Source organism: Ahaetulla prasina, chromosome 2 (genome assembly GCF_028640845.1).
Source record: "Ahaetulla prasina isolate Xishuangbanna chromosome 2, ASM2864084v1, whole genome shotgun sequence".
Classification (NCBI taxonomy): domain Eukaryota; kingdom Metazoa; phylum Chordata; class Lepidosauria; order Squamata; family Colubridae; genus Ahaetulla; species Ahaetulla prasina.
The window spans coordinates 195,191,792-195,207,594 of NC_080540.1; the positions used below are offsets into that span (position 1 = coordinate 195,191,792).

General features: G+C 39.5%; 1 protein-coding gene across 1 annotated transcript in view; it reads right to left on the reverse strand.

Annotated features, from left to right (window-relative positions):
* The window catches only part of LOC131190214 (ephrin type-B receptor 5), a 198,609-nt gene that overhangs the window by 8,312 nt on the left and 174,494 nt on the right, over nt 1-15,803 (reverse strand). Inside the window, exons 9-12 of the mRNA XM_058167359.1 lie at nt 14,563-14,677; nt 12,129-12,184; nt 11,923-12,042; nt 9,721-9,968 (exon numbers count right to left, since the gene is read on the reverse strand). Coding sequence (XP_058023342.1) covers nt 9,721-9,968; nt 11,923-12,042; nt 12,129-12,184; nt 14,563-14,677 — 539 coding nt within the window. The remainder of the gene's footprint in view (nt 1-9,720; nt 9,969-11,922; nt 12,043-12,128; nt 12,185-14,562; nt 14,678-15,803) is intronic.

Below are 15,803 nucleotides of genomic sequence, written 5' to 3' on the forward strand. Positions count from 1 at the left end.
AGATGATACTAAATAATTACAGCTTGGTGCAAGATTCAATTGCACCTGACATCTGTTATAGGAAAAGACTCAAGAAGCTATTAGCTTTTCTGAATTTACCATTTCCAATCTAGTTCTTTCTAAAGTGCAATATTTATGCTTGGCTTTTGCAGGTAGAACTTCTTGTTTTTCTCTATGAAAAAAAAATCACCATCACAGTGCAGGGTTAATTCATTTCTGATCTCTGTCTGATGAGCTTTCTGTTTGGAAAGAGTATTTTGGGATCGATCTCTAGAGTATGACAGCTCAAAACCAGGTATAGCAACTTTAGTGGAAATTGGATAAAGATGCTAGAAGTGAAAAAAGATCAGCAATTAAATACAACAATATGGAAGCTTCGGGAATCTTAAAGAGCTGGAGATACTAAGAGATTATATTTCACTATATATATTGAAAGCAGTGAAAAGATAAGTAGTTTAGAGACTTTACAGAGGTGTTGTCTGAATAGATAAAAACCTGTTGCGTTCAGCAATGTTGTCAAATTAAACGTAATGGAAGTAATTAATATCGTCAATAAAAAGGGGGCCATTCAAAAGGAAATCACTTATGAGTCTCAGCATTTCGATCCCCAAGTAAGTACAACTATAAAGGGCTTTATATGCTTTGCAAATATTTCAGAAGTAATTGAAACTTTGGAGGAACACTGCATTTCAATAACACCAGCGTCACATTGGATTTATAAGGCCACCAAAATAAATGACTCTAGGCAGCACCAAGTATTAAAACATCATTAAAAAAACGAAATACAAATCTATACAATTCAACAAAACCTCCTGCTGCGGTAAAACATGCATTAACTTTAATGATTCCTTCAAGCCCTTGCATTTTTTTTCAGCCTTGCACAAAAAAAAAAAAAAAAAAGAATTTGGCTGATTCAATTAGTAGCAGAGAAGAGATGCTTGATGCTTGCTTGAGCAAGATCCAAAGCACTTTACCAACTCCAGTATGATATTACTTCTGAAACCAACATCCATAGGCAAAACATGATCTCTAAATGTTTTGGACATGAGTTATTGAAGACAAAAGATGAGATGCCACCCACATCTCTCTGACCACCATGGGTGGAATGGATCAAGAGGATTTTGGGAATAGCAGCTTTTGCAATTTCACTTCTTCCTACCCCCGGCCTGATTTTCCCACTACCTCTATTAGGAGCTTGTATCCTGTTATTATATTTCCTTCATTAAAAGCTACAAGCGCATTTGGAGGATGCTGAGACAGTTGTATAATTTTTGACCCTAATTTACATGAGAAGCTGATGCTCCAGGAAACTCCTAGTTTGAAAACAGCACAGGACTCCTTTTCTTTTGAAATCACAGGCAAATAGGAATATAAATACTCTGGATCCTTTTATTGGATTGTTAAATCATGAGTAATTGCGAAAATAATTTAGATTGCTTAAATTGGCAGAATAGAAATAGAGATGCTCAATTAAAGCATCTCTTCATTTGGCAATCTGATTCAGGTGCATTAGCAGCTTCTAAAACACATGAATTAATATGGAATTTTGAAACCTGTTTCCACACCATTAAAAAATGCATTCTTGTTTCCACAACTCATTGATGAACAAAACCTACACTGGCTTTCATGGGAAGGAGATTAAAACAAAGTCACTAGTAGAAGTAGATTTCGAATCTTACAAGAACAGAAGATATTCAGGGTATAAAATTTATTTTGGAAACTTGGAATATTATTGAGATCTGATATAAGAAGTAAGTAGGTCCAGTGAGATCAATAAAATGTCTGAATAAAACAAAAACAATCTAAATCTTAAATTGTATTTATTCTGTTTTAAAAGAAATATCTCAATGTCAGTGGTTAAAACTCTAATCAGAAGTAAATCTCTGTCCAATTCATTAAGTTTAGTCAGTCATTTAATTTTAATTAATTTTAATTTATGTTTAAAAAATAGATGAGGTAACTAGAATATTTCCCACTAACTACAGCTATCTAAAAAGCTACAGCTAACACTGAAATTTCCATTTTTAATGTTTATCTTCCAATACACAAAAGCTACTGCATTAAAAAATATTATTGAGACATAAAGTGGTTTAATTTATGGCAGTTTGCAAACTTTGATAATAACATCAAAAAACTGTATTCCAGGATTTGAATTCCTGATCATGTAGAGAAAGTAACAGTTAATTATTGGGAAATTTTGAATTAATATTAGTATGAACATTACATGCATACAAAGAACCAATTACATAGAATTAAACATAATTTGAGCAAAATTTCACTCCTTATACTCTAAAATTAAGGACTTTATCTTTGTAATAGATTATATGAATACTCTTAAAATATTATTGCCCTGATTTTATTATAAAGACATTTGGCTACCTATTGAAATAATTGGGGCAAACAATAATCAGGATATATAATGTTTGAATAGTGTTTACGGCTTCTCTGAGTCTTTCAGTTAAGAAAGAATTAATATCTTGACAGAAGCTGGTGGTTCGTATAGGTAAGGATAAACCAAAGTACACTGAATATATTCTAATGGTGAATTTAATATAAAATACATTTATACTTCTAAAATACATTAGAATTTGGGAATATTAATAAATGTTAAGAAAATATGTGTATCCTAGTACTCAAACTTAAATGATATTGTAAAAACTGTAGTATGGGCAAAGACCCATACAGAGATTAGGAATCTGAGTAGATTATTTAGCCAAAAGGATAACAACAAAGATAATAGATGCTTATATGCTTTTTTGGTTTGGATTTCAAGAAAATTGCTCATTCTGTAGTGCCTTTTAAGTTGAGGGAACAAATTTGGCCATAACTAACTTGGTATCTGTGACTGTGTGTGTGCGCATATCTTTTTATATGCTTGATCCCAAGAGGAAAAACATTTATTTTGATCTTGTTGTGGCAACTATATCAAGAAAAACAAAACACTTAAGCAATAATAAATGTCCACTGCCAGATGAATGTCTAAGAAATATTTGAGATAATTTATTATGATAAAAAACCAATTTGTAAGATTAGAGTATGATTAGGGATGCATATAATCATCTTAATTTATTCTGTTTTGAAACTGCAGACAAACAACAAATTATTATGTTATTCATTGCCTATGATTTTGATAAGTTTGTTTTGTATAATCCTTAATTAATTTAATAAGGTAACACATTATGAATGCCTACTATGTATTGTTGCATATTTAATATTGTAAGACACTGGCTTCGTCTTTCCCTACATCTGGAAATCTTATTCAACAATTCCTTTGTCTTCTGGGAGTTTTTGTTAATGACCCTACCAATATTAAAGTACATTTTAAAACTATGGTATAAAAATGCCACAACAGATGCAAGCATAGGAAATTGAATTCAGTTTCTTTAGAAGCATACATTCATTTTTAAATGAATATATTCAGTAGAATATATAGAAGATTATATCTTCTGTGCTTGCACACGAACTCCAGAGTACATGTTGGTATACACATCCCACCATCCCTTTTCAGGGTAAGCAATATTATGCAAAGTGCAGAAAGGAGTAAGAAGAATAAGTCAACGAAGTTAAACTCATTGAACAAGGAAAGAAAGAAAAATAAGCTAAATCTAGTTTATAACAAAATCATTCATGCATATGTATTTCTCCATATCATGCCAACCTTGCCAACCATAGTTGCTTTTACAGGAGTGAATGTTTTGTATGTTGCCTTTTGTGTTTTAAAATTCTTGCCTCTTTCTTTGGGGCGACTGCAATACTCTACCCAGTCAAGATTTCTCGTTCTGCCTCTTGACCCATTCGGTCTTTCTTCCTTTTTTTCCTTTTTCAATTTGATCCTCATTCATTCTCTTCATACAAACACAACTACACACTCATTTCATATTTGTCACTTGCTTTAGTATTCAATCCATGTGCCTTTCAGCTCCTCTTCACTCTAGTCCCTAACTATATCCCTACTACATTCAAGTTACTTTTATTGTCTTCTGACATTTCCAACTCTCATTTTCATATAACAAAGGAGAAGAAGCACATTTTATACATAATCATTTTTAATTTTGGAGAGAAACATTCCTTCCAATATGTATGACCCATTGTCTTTCTTCAAATTTCTCCTTTCAATTGTCCATTTTTAGTACGTACTATGTTAGACAATATTTTATATACAGAAATTCATCTCCTTCTTCTAGGTTTTTGCCATTTATGTATAACCTAAAACACTCCATCCTTCCTTCCTTACTCTTAACTCTTAACATTTACAGCAAACAATTTTATCTTATCATAAACATAGCATAACATAAATATAACCCAACATAAACTATATAAAAGCCTATAAGTGTTTACATCCTCAACCAACACTTCTCAATGCTCCAACAACATAAGCATATCCATAAATACATGATGCAAAGATGGAAATATGATACATTTTTTTGTTTTATTCCCTGCTTAGTGTTGAAGCCTACCATGCTTCCGAGGACAGTATGTAATGCTTCCATTATATAATGCCCTTATCATATTCAGCAACAACCTTCAACTGCAGCCTCACATAAATGTCTCAAAATTTCATTTATTATTTCTCTTCATAATCAAATGTACAATAAACATATTCACATTCATATATTTCTCAATTACTTGCTGAAGAGCTGGTCTCCCTTCCAAACCTAAGGTTCTCCTAGCCCTTTATTAAAATTCTGCCAACACCTTGCCAGGCATATTTAACAACTCAAACCCAATATAATTTGTACACTCACTCTTCTTTCCATTCCTTTCGCACATGGGACTCATACCAGCACTCTTCCAAATGTCAAGTAGAGATTCAGCCTTCACATCTGCTTTACACAAATCATTCAGCCACTTCACAAGCAAATCACCTCTCTCAATTTTAACATTTCTCCAGGTAAACTCTCTACAATTTTGTAGCTCTACCATTTTTCAACATTTTTACAGCATTATTTGTTTTAAATTGAATTAAATTAAAACATTTAAAGCATTTAATTCCACTTTTGACACATTACTGTTATTTTTATAAATTCTCATTCCTAATGATGCCCTTCCCCTGTTAACATATGCCTAAACCAGGGGTGTCCAAACTACGGCCCGCGGGCCAACTGCGGCCCGCGGGTCAGTTTTTATTGGCCCGCAGCAAATTCTGAAAATATAATTGAATATGGCCCGCACATGGCTAATGTGACCAGACGTCCCACTCACCAAAAAAACTTTGGACACCCCTGCCTTAAGAACTGCCGTCTAATTCCTGGCTTCCCCAGGACTGAAACAGGAAGACCTTTGGGAGCAAGGAACGACTTGCCGAAGCCACTGGCGGGATTTCACGTCCAGCATTCCGCGCTTGGGAGCCTCTTGCCCGCTTTTCTAAGAATTTCCCTTTGGGCGAAAGTTGTTTGACGCGAGGCAACGCCCTCCACCGCAGCCCCGTCTCCGCCCGGCAGGGTCCCTGGGAGGGCCTGACACCCGCTCGGTGGACGGGGGCGGCCCCCGTCCTGGCCCCCAAGGAAGCCGCCGCTCACCCGGTCGCAGATGCGGGAGGCTCCGCTGAGGTGACCCCTGCCCACCCGGGGCTGCGGGCCGGCCATTCCGCCACTGGGCTGTAGGGGGCGCCCGGGACACCCACGGCTCCAGCCCGGCCCACCAGACAGAGGAGGAGGCGGGCGGGCGGGTGGCAGAGCTGCCGGCGCTGCTCCGGGCGCCCTCGGCTCGCGGCGCCGCGCAGGTAGGCTCTCCGGGCGGGTTGGCAGAGCAGGGCTGGACGGGCGGGGGAGCGGAGCGGAGGAGGATGGGAGGGTCGAGCTGCTGAGTGGGCCCCGCTGCCGGGGCTGCCGAGGGTCCCGGCGGGAACGGGACGCTTCTGCTCCCCGGAGAACCTCCGAGCGGGGGGCGGCGAAGGCGGGTTGTCCCTCTCCAGCCACCGCCTCCCCCCCCTCCGCCGGCGATGCAGCTCAGTTGGTGGGAATCCCTCGACGCCTGGTGAGGGGGGGCGCAGCTGAGTTGGGGGCTTGTCCGGGAAGCTGAGTGACCAAGGAGGCTCTGGGAGAGAGCCGAAGAGACCCCCCCACCCCACCCCGCCCCCCGCGGTGTTGCCACAGCTGGGGAAGATGGCAACGTCCTGGGATGCCGGGATGCCTAAGGGGGATGAAGCCCTTCCTCGCAAAGAGTCTTTGGGGCCCAAGGCAGCTTGGCCGGCCGGTGGCCCCTGTGCCCCATGGGGCATTGCCAGGGTCGTTTCTCCAAGGGGCCAAAGCCTCCTGGCTGACCCACAAGGCCCTCGGAGGGGGAGAACAGCCGGCCTTCCTAGCACAGCGCTGCCTCTTCCCAAAAGGGAAGTTTGTTTGTTTGTTTGCCTTTGAAGGTGTCTCTCACCCGCTTGGCTTGTTTCTGTTTCATTTTGTCTGCCTCTGAGAAGGACTGGCTGGCTGCAAAACTCTTGTGGCTTGAGGCTATTGTGCGCACTCTGTACATGGGCCCCAGCTGCCCCAGCCCTGCCCAGGCCCTTGGGGGGGTGAGAGACTGTTTGCCCCGGAGCCCCTCGGAGCAGCTTCAAAGCCCTTTGGGGGCTCTGCTCCCAAACCTGTGCCCAAACCGAGGGACCCTTGGGGGCTTCTTTGCATGCTGCAGGATCTCCCAGCGTGACAGTTTTGCACCCTGCAGACTGATAGAAAGCAGCTGGGACTCCCCTGGCGGAAAAGAAGCAGGAGGAGGCCCCTCAGGGCCTTTTTGTTTGTCACTTGCAAATGTTTATAATATATGTAGGTATAACTTTTTCTACTATGTACCTTAAAAATGTATTTATTCCTGATATAGTGGTGGAATGTAGTTCAGAATTGCAGGATTAATGTTAGACACGGAACCAAGAATGACACACACAAGGAGTTACTCCAGAGTACAGTAATTTCTTCATTATGGAGCCCTGGTGGCACAGTGGTTAGAATGCAGTATTGCAGGCTGACTCTACCCATAGCCAAGGGTTCAATTCTGACTGGCTCAAGATTGACTCAGCCTTCCCTCTTTCCGAGGTCAGTAAGATAAAGATCCAGATTGGTGGGGCAAGAGCCCCTCCCTGCTGCAACTCCCAGACTACATTTCATCACAGATACAGATACTACTTTTAAGATTATGCCTGTTGTATATACTTAAGCCTAAACTGTGCATAGGGACTACTCAGACGGCTGAAAAAAGTGATTTCTGACAGGTTCTCACACTTTTGACCAGTCCTCACACTTATGACCGGTCATCATTTATGCCTGTTGCAGCATTTTGTGCATAGGGACTACTCAGAGGGCTGAAAAAGTTATTTTTGACCTGTCCTCACACTTTTGACTGGTCCTCACACCTACAACTATCTTTACATTTTGCACCCTATCTTGTAACCGTGGTGAAGAGAAGCAGTTGTGAAATGAGTGATATGGTTGTTAAAAATGCTGCAATGGGCATAAATGTGAGGATGGTCATAAGTGTGAGGACTGGTCAAAAATTACTTTTTTTAGCCCTCTGAGTAGTTTCTATGCCCATAGCCACATCCACTCAGTCACATGAGCAGTTAGCCACGCCCACCAGTCACATGACCACCAAGCCACACCCCAAAATAAGCCACGCCCAAAGAACTGGTACAAAAAATTTCAGCCCCCCCCCCTCCGTGGCCCGGGCCTTTGCTTATTTTTCTGTATTTGGCCTTCACTCAAAAAACTTTGGACACCCCTGGCCTAAACACATATTCCAAATAAAGAGAACTTTTTCTAAGCAGATTCTCACTCATCACCATTTTACGTCTCTGTCTTGAGTCTCTGAAAAATCCAGCCACTTTTCTATAGTGCACTGTAATCCCCCGCTCCACCTTATCCTATTCTTTCAAGCATATTGAACCATTTCCCCCAAAACCAATCTCTGATTCTTCCAATCACTGGAGTATACCATGCCACTGTTATTAACCGATGAATTCCTGTTTTCATACACTCACCACAGCCTAGAAGACACCAATGCTCCGCTCTTCTATAAAAATAGGTCCCCTTTGTACAATTATAGCTATTGATTGGTTGAGAAATATCTCTTGGTTATGACTGAATCACAGTCCTTCAACTGATATTTCCTGCTTCTTTCCAGGGAAGGGCTTTGTATGCTTCGTGTTTTACTGATTTGTAATTTTTTTGTTTAAATTGTTGTGAGCCGCCCAGAGCCATTGAGAGCTGGGCAGCATACAAGTTTAATATATTATGGTTGGTTGTATAGTCAGACATACGTTTAGACTGGATTTGTCATATTTGTCTACTTATTAAGTCTTTCCGAAGGACCTGGGATAGGCAGATGTTGTCGTTTTGATGATGTATCAAAGGTATCATTGCAGGATGTAAGCTCCCTCCCTCCCTCCAGTGAGTGCGTTATGTCTACATAAACAGAATAAAGGAGTCAAATGGTGGATTTTGAAAATAATGGGAGCTAATACTACAGACAGAGCAGAAATTTAGAGCTAATGAAAAAATTATAAAGACATAACAGAAGAAACAAAAGTAAGAGTCATGGAATATCTAGAAACTTGAGCAAAACTGTCACATGGTATGGAAGAAATGAATGACTTGCATTGTGAAATTTTGTTTGGATATCAGAGAAATAAAATTGAGAAGAAGGAGGGGAGGCCAGGAAAAAGCTACTATGCTTAAGACAAGAATGGGAAACATTTTTCTCTAAGGTGTTGAATACTGTGAAAAGGAGTTGGTTGTCATGAAGCCATAACAAAAGAAAAAAAAATTGTTAATAAAGTGAAAACAAATGTTCTCATCTACTGGCTATTTGTAAATGAATTTGCTTGCATGTTTCATAACCCTAGCCTTTTTCTTGCTATTTGTATTCCTACTCTGATTTAGGCTTAAACATTTTGGCCAAATGTTTCTGTTCTAGAATCTACTGATATGGTGAGAAGTATATTCAACACAGCATTATTAGTATCCATAACCCCATCTAGAATTATGGAGTCAGGTGCCTTCTAAATTTAAGAAAGGGAAAAGGAAATGAAAGGAGGCATCTATATAATTCATGAATGGTTCTCTTTCCATAGTCCAAAAACTATATAAGAGTTTTTGCGTTGGGCTACAAGGAGCCATCTCTAACCTTGATCTCTTGGACAAACCACCAGAGTCCTTATCTTGAGGGAAGCTAAATGATCATCTTCAAATTTTATGGAAGATAAATCTTGGGACTAAGTTACTGAAAGATTCTTTTTGCCTTTTATTGGGCAGTTTGATGTTCTTTCCTTTTCCCCACCAGCATTTTTCTTTTGTTGGTGTCACTGACTTTCAATTGTAAAATTCTTACTGGTAGCACCATATTATATGGCTTGTTACATGACAGTAACAAGAGAAACAATTTTTTTCCCTCGTCCCTGACTTCTAAAAGAGACCTGCACTATGTTTGCAATATCTGTTAAAGACAAACGATTTTTGCTCAGGCCTCCCTTTTCCCCCACATCAGGGGTATTATTGTTTTATCAAAATTTATTGTAGAGATGCATGCTGCCATATTATTTTCCTGAAATTGTTTCCCTATGTCTCGTATTTTATGTTATTCTATTTAGTATACTGCTTGGGCATGACTTTAATGAGACATTCCTTACAAATGCTCAAAAGTAACTAAAATAAATAAATAGTAATAAATATAGTAGATCTAAAATGAAAGGGAGGAAGTGAAGCAGGCAAGGAAAGGGGGGAACTGAGATGGTCATACCCGGAGGAAGGAATCCAGAGAACCATTCTCCATGAACTCGGTGACAATCATGACGGGGCGGCTCTTGGTGACCACACCTTCAAGGCGGATGACGTTTGGGTGCTCAAATTGTCCCATGATGCTGGCCTCGCTTAGGAACTCCCGCCGCTGCTCATCGGTGTAGCCGGCCTTCAGGGTTTTAATAGCCACCATGTATTCACGCTTCCCTGGAGGCTTCAGGCGGCCAAAACACACCTCTCCAAATTCTCCTGCCAGGAGTAAGGGATGGAAAAGACACCACATCAGCCAGAGGAGGAACTGGTGCTTGCATAATTTAAATGCAGAGGGAGGTAAGACTGTTGGCCCTCCTGCTTTGAGAACCAAGTACTTCATAACTTTCTGGTGTTCGTTTCATTGATAAGGTTACTATAATGCTCAAGTTCAAACCAGGCAACACAATTCCTTCTTTTATCTTTGAAATAGATTATGACAAACTGCAAAGTTTTGAACTTCGGCATGGATTGAGGTTCAGTCTTCCAAGTCTCAGTTGAACAATCTAAATACTTTCACAATTGATACAATTATTGGCCTTCTCGACCTGAGAAAGTTCTTGACACCTTTAAGATGGATGGACTTCAATTCCCAGATTTCCCCAACCAGCATGGCTGGGGAATTCTGAGTGTGGAAGGCCATCTATTTTAAACCTGCCAAGTTTGAAAAACACCAGTCTAAGAACTCAGGCAGCAATTTGCCTAGAAAAAAAAAACACCTCAGAATCAAACAAATACACAAAAAAACCCAAAGCTCTAAAGCTCTTTCTTGAAGAAAAGAGAAGCTACAGTAGATAAGGAGCCTTCTGCCATTCAGGAGTGAAGAATATCAGCCCTCACAATTTTTTTAAATTTATTTGCTTATTTATATCCTGTCTTTATTGTTTTTACAAATAATTCAAGGCAGCAAACATACCCAACACACTTTCCTCCTACTATTTTCACCACCACAACAACCCTGTGAGGTGAGGTGAGCGGAGAGTGACTGGTCCAAGGTCACCTAGCTGTCTTTCATGACTAAGTGAGACTTGAACCCAGAGTCTCCTGCTTTCTAGCCTGGTGCCTTAACCCGCTAGACCAAACTAGCCAAAAAGAGTACCAGACCTTTACAGGGAGTTATTTCTTACCCCTGTATACCTTTCTTATATAACACTGCTTACTTCTTTCTTCCTGCAACTGGTTCTGTCCTTTGTAATTCTGGTAATTATATATATTTTGCATTGGTGTGGGATTACATCATGAGGAAATGATTCCCATCCTATTTTGGCAGCAGGTGTGAACTCAATACAATTCTGCCCCTTCTTAAATGATGGGCAAGGGCTGGATGGAAAGAATAGCTGTATCCCTTCATTGTTACACAGTTCTAGGGATGTGCAGAGCTTCAGATCTAAGGATTGGGGGAGGGGAATGCTACATTGGGGGTGGGGCAATCCTAGGAAAATATGCAGTTAAATTAACAAGCTCTCAGCAGGGTGCAACAAGGGCTTTGAAGCCGGCACGAAAGAGCTGTCAATGCCTCCTTACCTCAAAGATATATTTTCTGAGATATATGACAGCGGAGGAAAAGACATATTTTTATAATAGTTTTATTAAAGATTAGAGGTACAACAGTAAAAAATGAATACAAACTGGAAAAGCAGAAGAATAAAAAGGAGTAGAAGAGGCAGAAAAGAAAGAAAGAAAGAAAAAGGGAAACTACAAAGAGAAATGGAAAGAAAAACTATACAGTAAAGAAAAAAAATGGACATCCAAAAATATGCATCTTTTTAAGGAGGCAGCAACCATGTACAACTCATCTACTATGAAGCATCTTCTGTTTTGGATCTGTAGCACAGCACATTGTTATATGCTACTTTTCTTAGAATGAACCTATTTTTAATTTCTCCCAACAGCTAAGATGAAGCCTGCATGGTGAAGATGTTGTAATGCCACTTGAGTGAAGTTCTATTAGACAAAAAAAAAACAACTTTGGCAAAGACAGCTAAATGTGAGGAACACCTGACATTGGGTGGACCCCTGTCAACATCAATAACCCAACCAAAAAGAGTAGGCTTAAACTGCAGATTCACAATGAGAAATTTGAGGCTCCAAGTGAGAACAAGTGTACTGAAAAATAGGGGTTAAGGAGCAAATAAGATATCGGAAATTAAATGAGAAAATATTACTTCATTACCTGATCCAATGACTTCCTCTATCTTGACAAAAGATACATCAATTTCCTTGGCAAATTCCCGAATGGCTTCATTGGGGTCTTCATAGGTAGAAGGGTCAATGTAATATTTGACCCCAAGGCCTGGGAGGGAGACCACAGACTCCAGAGTCAGTAATGAGCTTGAGAGAAGAGGCAGCTAAAGAAAGAGGAGATTCTCAATCACCTACCCCGAGTGCTTATGTATTGTTGCAGGCGATCTGTGTATGGAGTTTCTCGTCTCTTACTGTGGAAGAAGAAAACATAGAAGGAAAACTAAAATAGGATGACCTTCTTAGATGCATCAGGTCCAAAGGACTCTTCTACAGCTATGAAAAAAGGGCAGGCAAAAGCAAGGAAAATTATGTTGGGAAAATATCATGGGGTTTCACTTGAAGGCAGAAGATCACGAATATGCAATCATTCTATGTCTGCTCGTAAGTTATGCATAGGTCATATTAAATATAACTTCCTTTCAAGTATAAAGGAGTCAGAAGGAATGTAGAATGTAGAAAATTGCTTGTGGTGTGGACAGAGTACAAAGATAAAAGATTGTTCTCTTTTTTTATGATAGCTAAATCTGAACCTCAGCTGACTGATTATGGGATACACAAATAAAATACTTCACAAAAGGGCCAATAAGTGCTGTACCTTATGAATCTTGATGAATGTATCTTTTCTTTTATGTACACTGAGAGCATATGCACCAAGACAAATTCCTTGTGTGTCCAATCATGCTTGGCCAATAAAAAATTCTATTCTATTCTAAAATATCAGCATAGTATTTTTTCAGCCTTAGCAGAAAGTTGCACTAAATGACCATTTGATCATCCAATGCTGTGACCATAAAATATGCCATTGGTTTAGGGGAACATTGTTGAAAATTTTAATACTGGAAATAATAAGTCACATATTCCTTTATTCAAAGTTCTTTGAATTTTCATTGAAAAGCAGTTTTTAATAAAATCCTAAAGCAGTTTTCAATAAGGATGGAGTAAGTCCAGAGGAACAATAAATTAAAGTATGTAGTACAAACTTAATACCGGCTAGCCTGATCTGGCAGAGCGCTTATGATATTCTTAAGTACTAAATGGACAGTGGCACTATATAATGACAATGACACTGGCAATTTTATTGGGAATTTATCTGATAATCAGATGTAATAGGCTCAGTTTGCGCACTTCTTACTATTTGTTTTGATACACAGAAACACATGTCCATTTATAAAAACAATTTATGCCCATACTCCCAGAAGGTGCTATAAAGGGGAGCCCATGACTATTCATTTGGTGACAAGAGTTTATGATACATCTCTAAAAGTTGTATTTTGAACAAGATTTTCAATGCACTGGGCAGAATACCAAGTAAGAATATGAAATGGATTTGATTGGAACTCCTGTGTGTTTTAATAGCCTTTAGATTAGATGAATAATTATATGTAGTTTTGAGATTTGGTGATTAAACAAAAAATAGTAATAAATTTCAATTGAAGTTGGAATGAAGATTGGCGCTAAAGATTCAAAGACTCAACTTTCAAATAGCTTGTTTATTTGATATTTTAAAGAAGTTTTAAACTGATCTATAATAGAGATGGGGATTTTTATTTATTTATTTAGCCAAGGGAGAAATTCATGGGGCAATCTTTTGGGGAAACTTGCTAATAGTGGGTAGGCCTGAAACAAGTAGTGACTGGGGAACCTATTATTTTTCTGACACTCTTTTTATTCTTTTTGATAGCTACTTCTGTCTGGAAGATTGCTAGGTAAAGGTGAGACAATTCTTACCAGAAGTCTGAACTGATTACTTCCAAGGGCTGCTTAAAATTAGATTGGGGATTAAACCTGGAGGTTGCCTGCCTCTGAATTATAGTGGAGATGTTTCTTTTTCAGGCGTGGAGTCTCATGACTGGTGATATCATGATGTCACAAAGTGAGTGGGGTTGGCCAAACATCCATTATCAATGAGTGGGTCTGGCGGTTATAGTAGCAATATGTTTTGCACAAGCTTATCCATTTATTCTTTTATCACCAAAATAGAAAAAAATGTAGCTCATTTGGAGGGAAGGGTAATGTTTAATAATGTTCTGGATGCTTTAAACCTCAACTTAATAGATCATTTCCATTATTTCACATTCCCCTTCCCCCCAGAACATTAAAAAAAAGGGTTCAAAGGTTTGTGCCATGGGCATTGTGGAACTACAAATGGGTTGCCAATAGCAGCCTACAGATTGTCTACCCCTTGTGTACAGTTTTCCAAACATATTAATAGAAAGAGTATGAATACTATTGAGGACATATTGACCAAAGGTGCTCTTCTATATATCTAACCTACAATCCTAACTCTATCATGTTTCTCCAGTTATAAGGTCTGAATGTGAGGTCAAAAGAGAAGGTATGTCCTTCTTCCCCACAAATACTATATCTGGTTTCCAACTATCGTTTTTGTATAATATGTAAGTTGCTGATGTAATATGAGAAAAAAAAAAGCGGGCTATCTCTCCCAGTAGCGATCTAGGACATAATAGGATTCCTGTTTGAAAGCAGTTTCCCAAAATCATGCTGTACCTGGGAGTAGTTTTGTGTTGAATCAACAATATCTTTAGGAGGATGAAAGTAGAACACCCACCTTTTAAAGACAATAGCCAGAATGGCAATGGCAGCAATTACCATGAAGGCCAGTCCACCCAACGCTGAGCCTACAATAAGTGGCAATCGATCCTGCACCATCTCAGAGCGCTCACCTGTCAAAGAAGGAAGGCAATCTGTTATCTTCTTATATATAGTCTTTATTGTTACGAAACCCTCTAATACAATCTTAACATTTGAACACACTCTTCCAAAATGTTGTTAAAACTCTGCAACTTTATTTATTTATTTTATTTATTTATTTTGTCACAACAATATATATAAGTATCATACAGAAAAGATTATATAGTGTATAAACATATATAAGAGTAAATATTAGGAGGAATAAGCATATATATATATATATATATTTATGTCTTTGGTTGTTCAGGTTTTCTCCCGTGTAAAATTGGAAGTGTCTTGGCGACGTTTCGACGAAGTCTCATCCGTCATCTTCAGGCTTCAGCTTCGTGCTTCTGGGAGCAATGTGTGATCGCAGCTGTTTCTTCCTTTTAACTGCTAGTGGGGTTTGAACTGATTGGGTGGGAGCTTGGCTGTGCTCTGATTGGATGGGGTTTTTTCTGTGCTCTGATTGGCTGGGGGTGTGTCCTGTGTAGGTGGGGGCTTGGTTGTGCTCAGTCTAGTCTGTGCTGCAGGGGGATTTGAGCTGGTGAGCTGCATAGCTGTTGTTTGGCTTTGTGGTCGTGCTACATCTTCATAGTGGGTGTCAGTCTGCTGCATGAATGGATTGGAGGGGTTTGAAATGGCTAATGTTGCAGCTGCGGTCTGGCTTCTGGTCCTTGGTCGTGCTTCATGATCAGTGTGGGTTTGGGTCTGCTTTCTGGGTGGATGTGCGGTGGTGACATCCTGTGTGGACCTTGTGAGTGTGGGTCTGGTGTCATTCCTCGTGTTAGGGACTCGTTTGTCAATAAGGGCGGGTTTCCAAATGGCTGGTAGGCGGGAGGTGTCATCTCGTTTGTTCATGCTGTGTGGGCGTTTTTCTATCTCAATGGCTTCTCTGATTATTCTGTTGTTAAAGTGTTCAGTTTTGGCGATAGTTCTGGTCTTTTTAAAGTCAATATCATGTCCTGTGACTTTTTAAAGTCAATATCATGTCCCGTGGGAAAGAAAAACTTGACAACTTCCTCACACACCTCAATAGCCTACACCCCAAAATACAGTTCACCATGGAAACAGAAGTTAATAACCAACTTCCCTTCCTGGATGTCTTAGTCTACAGAA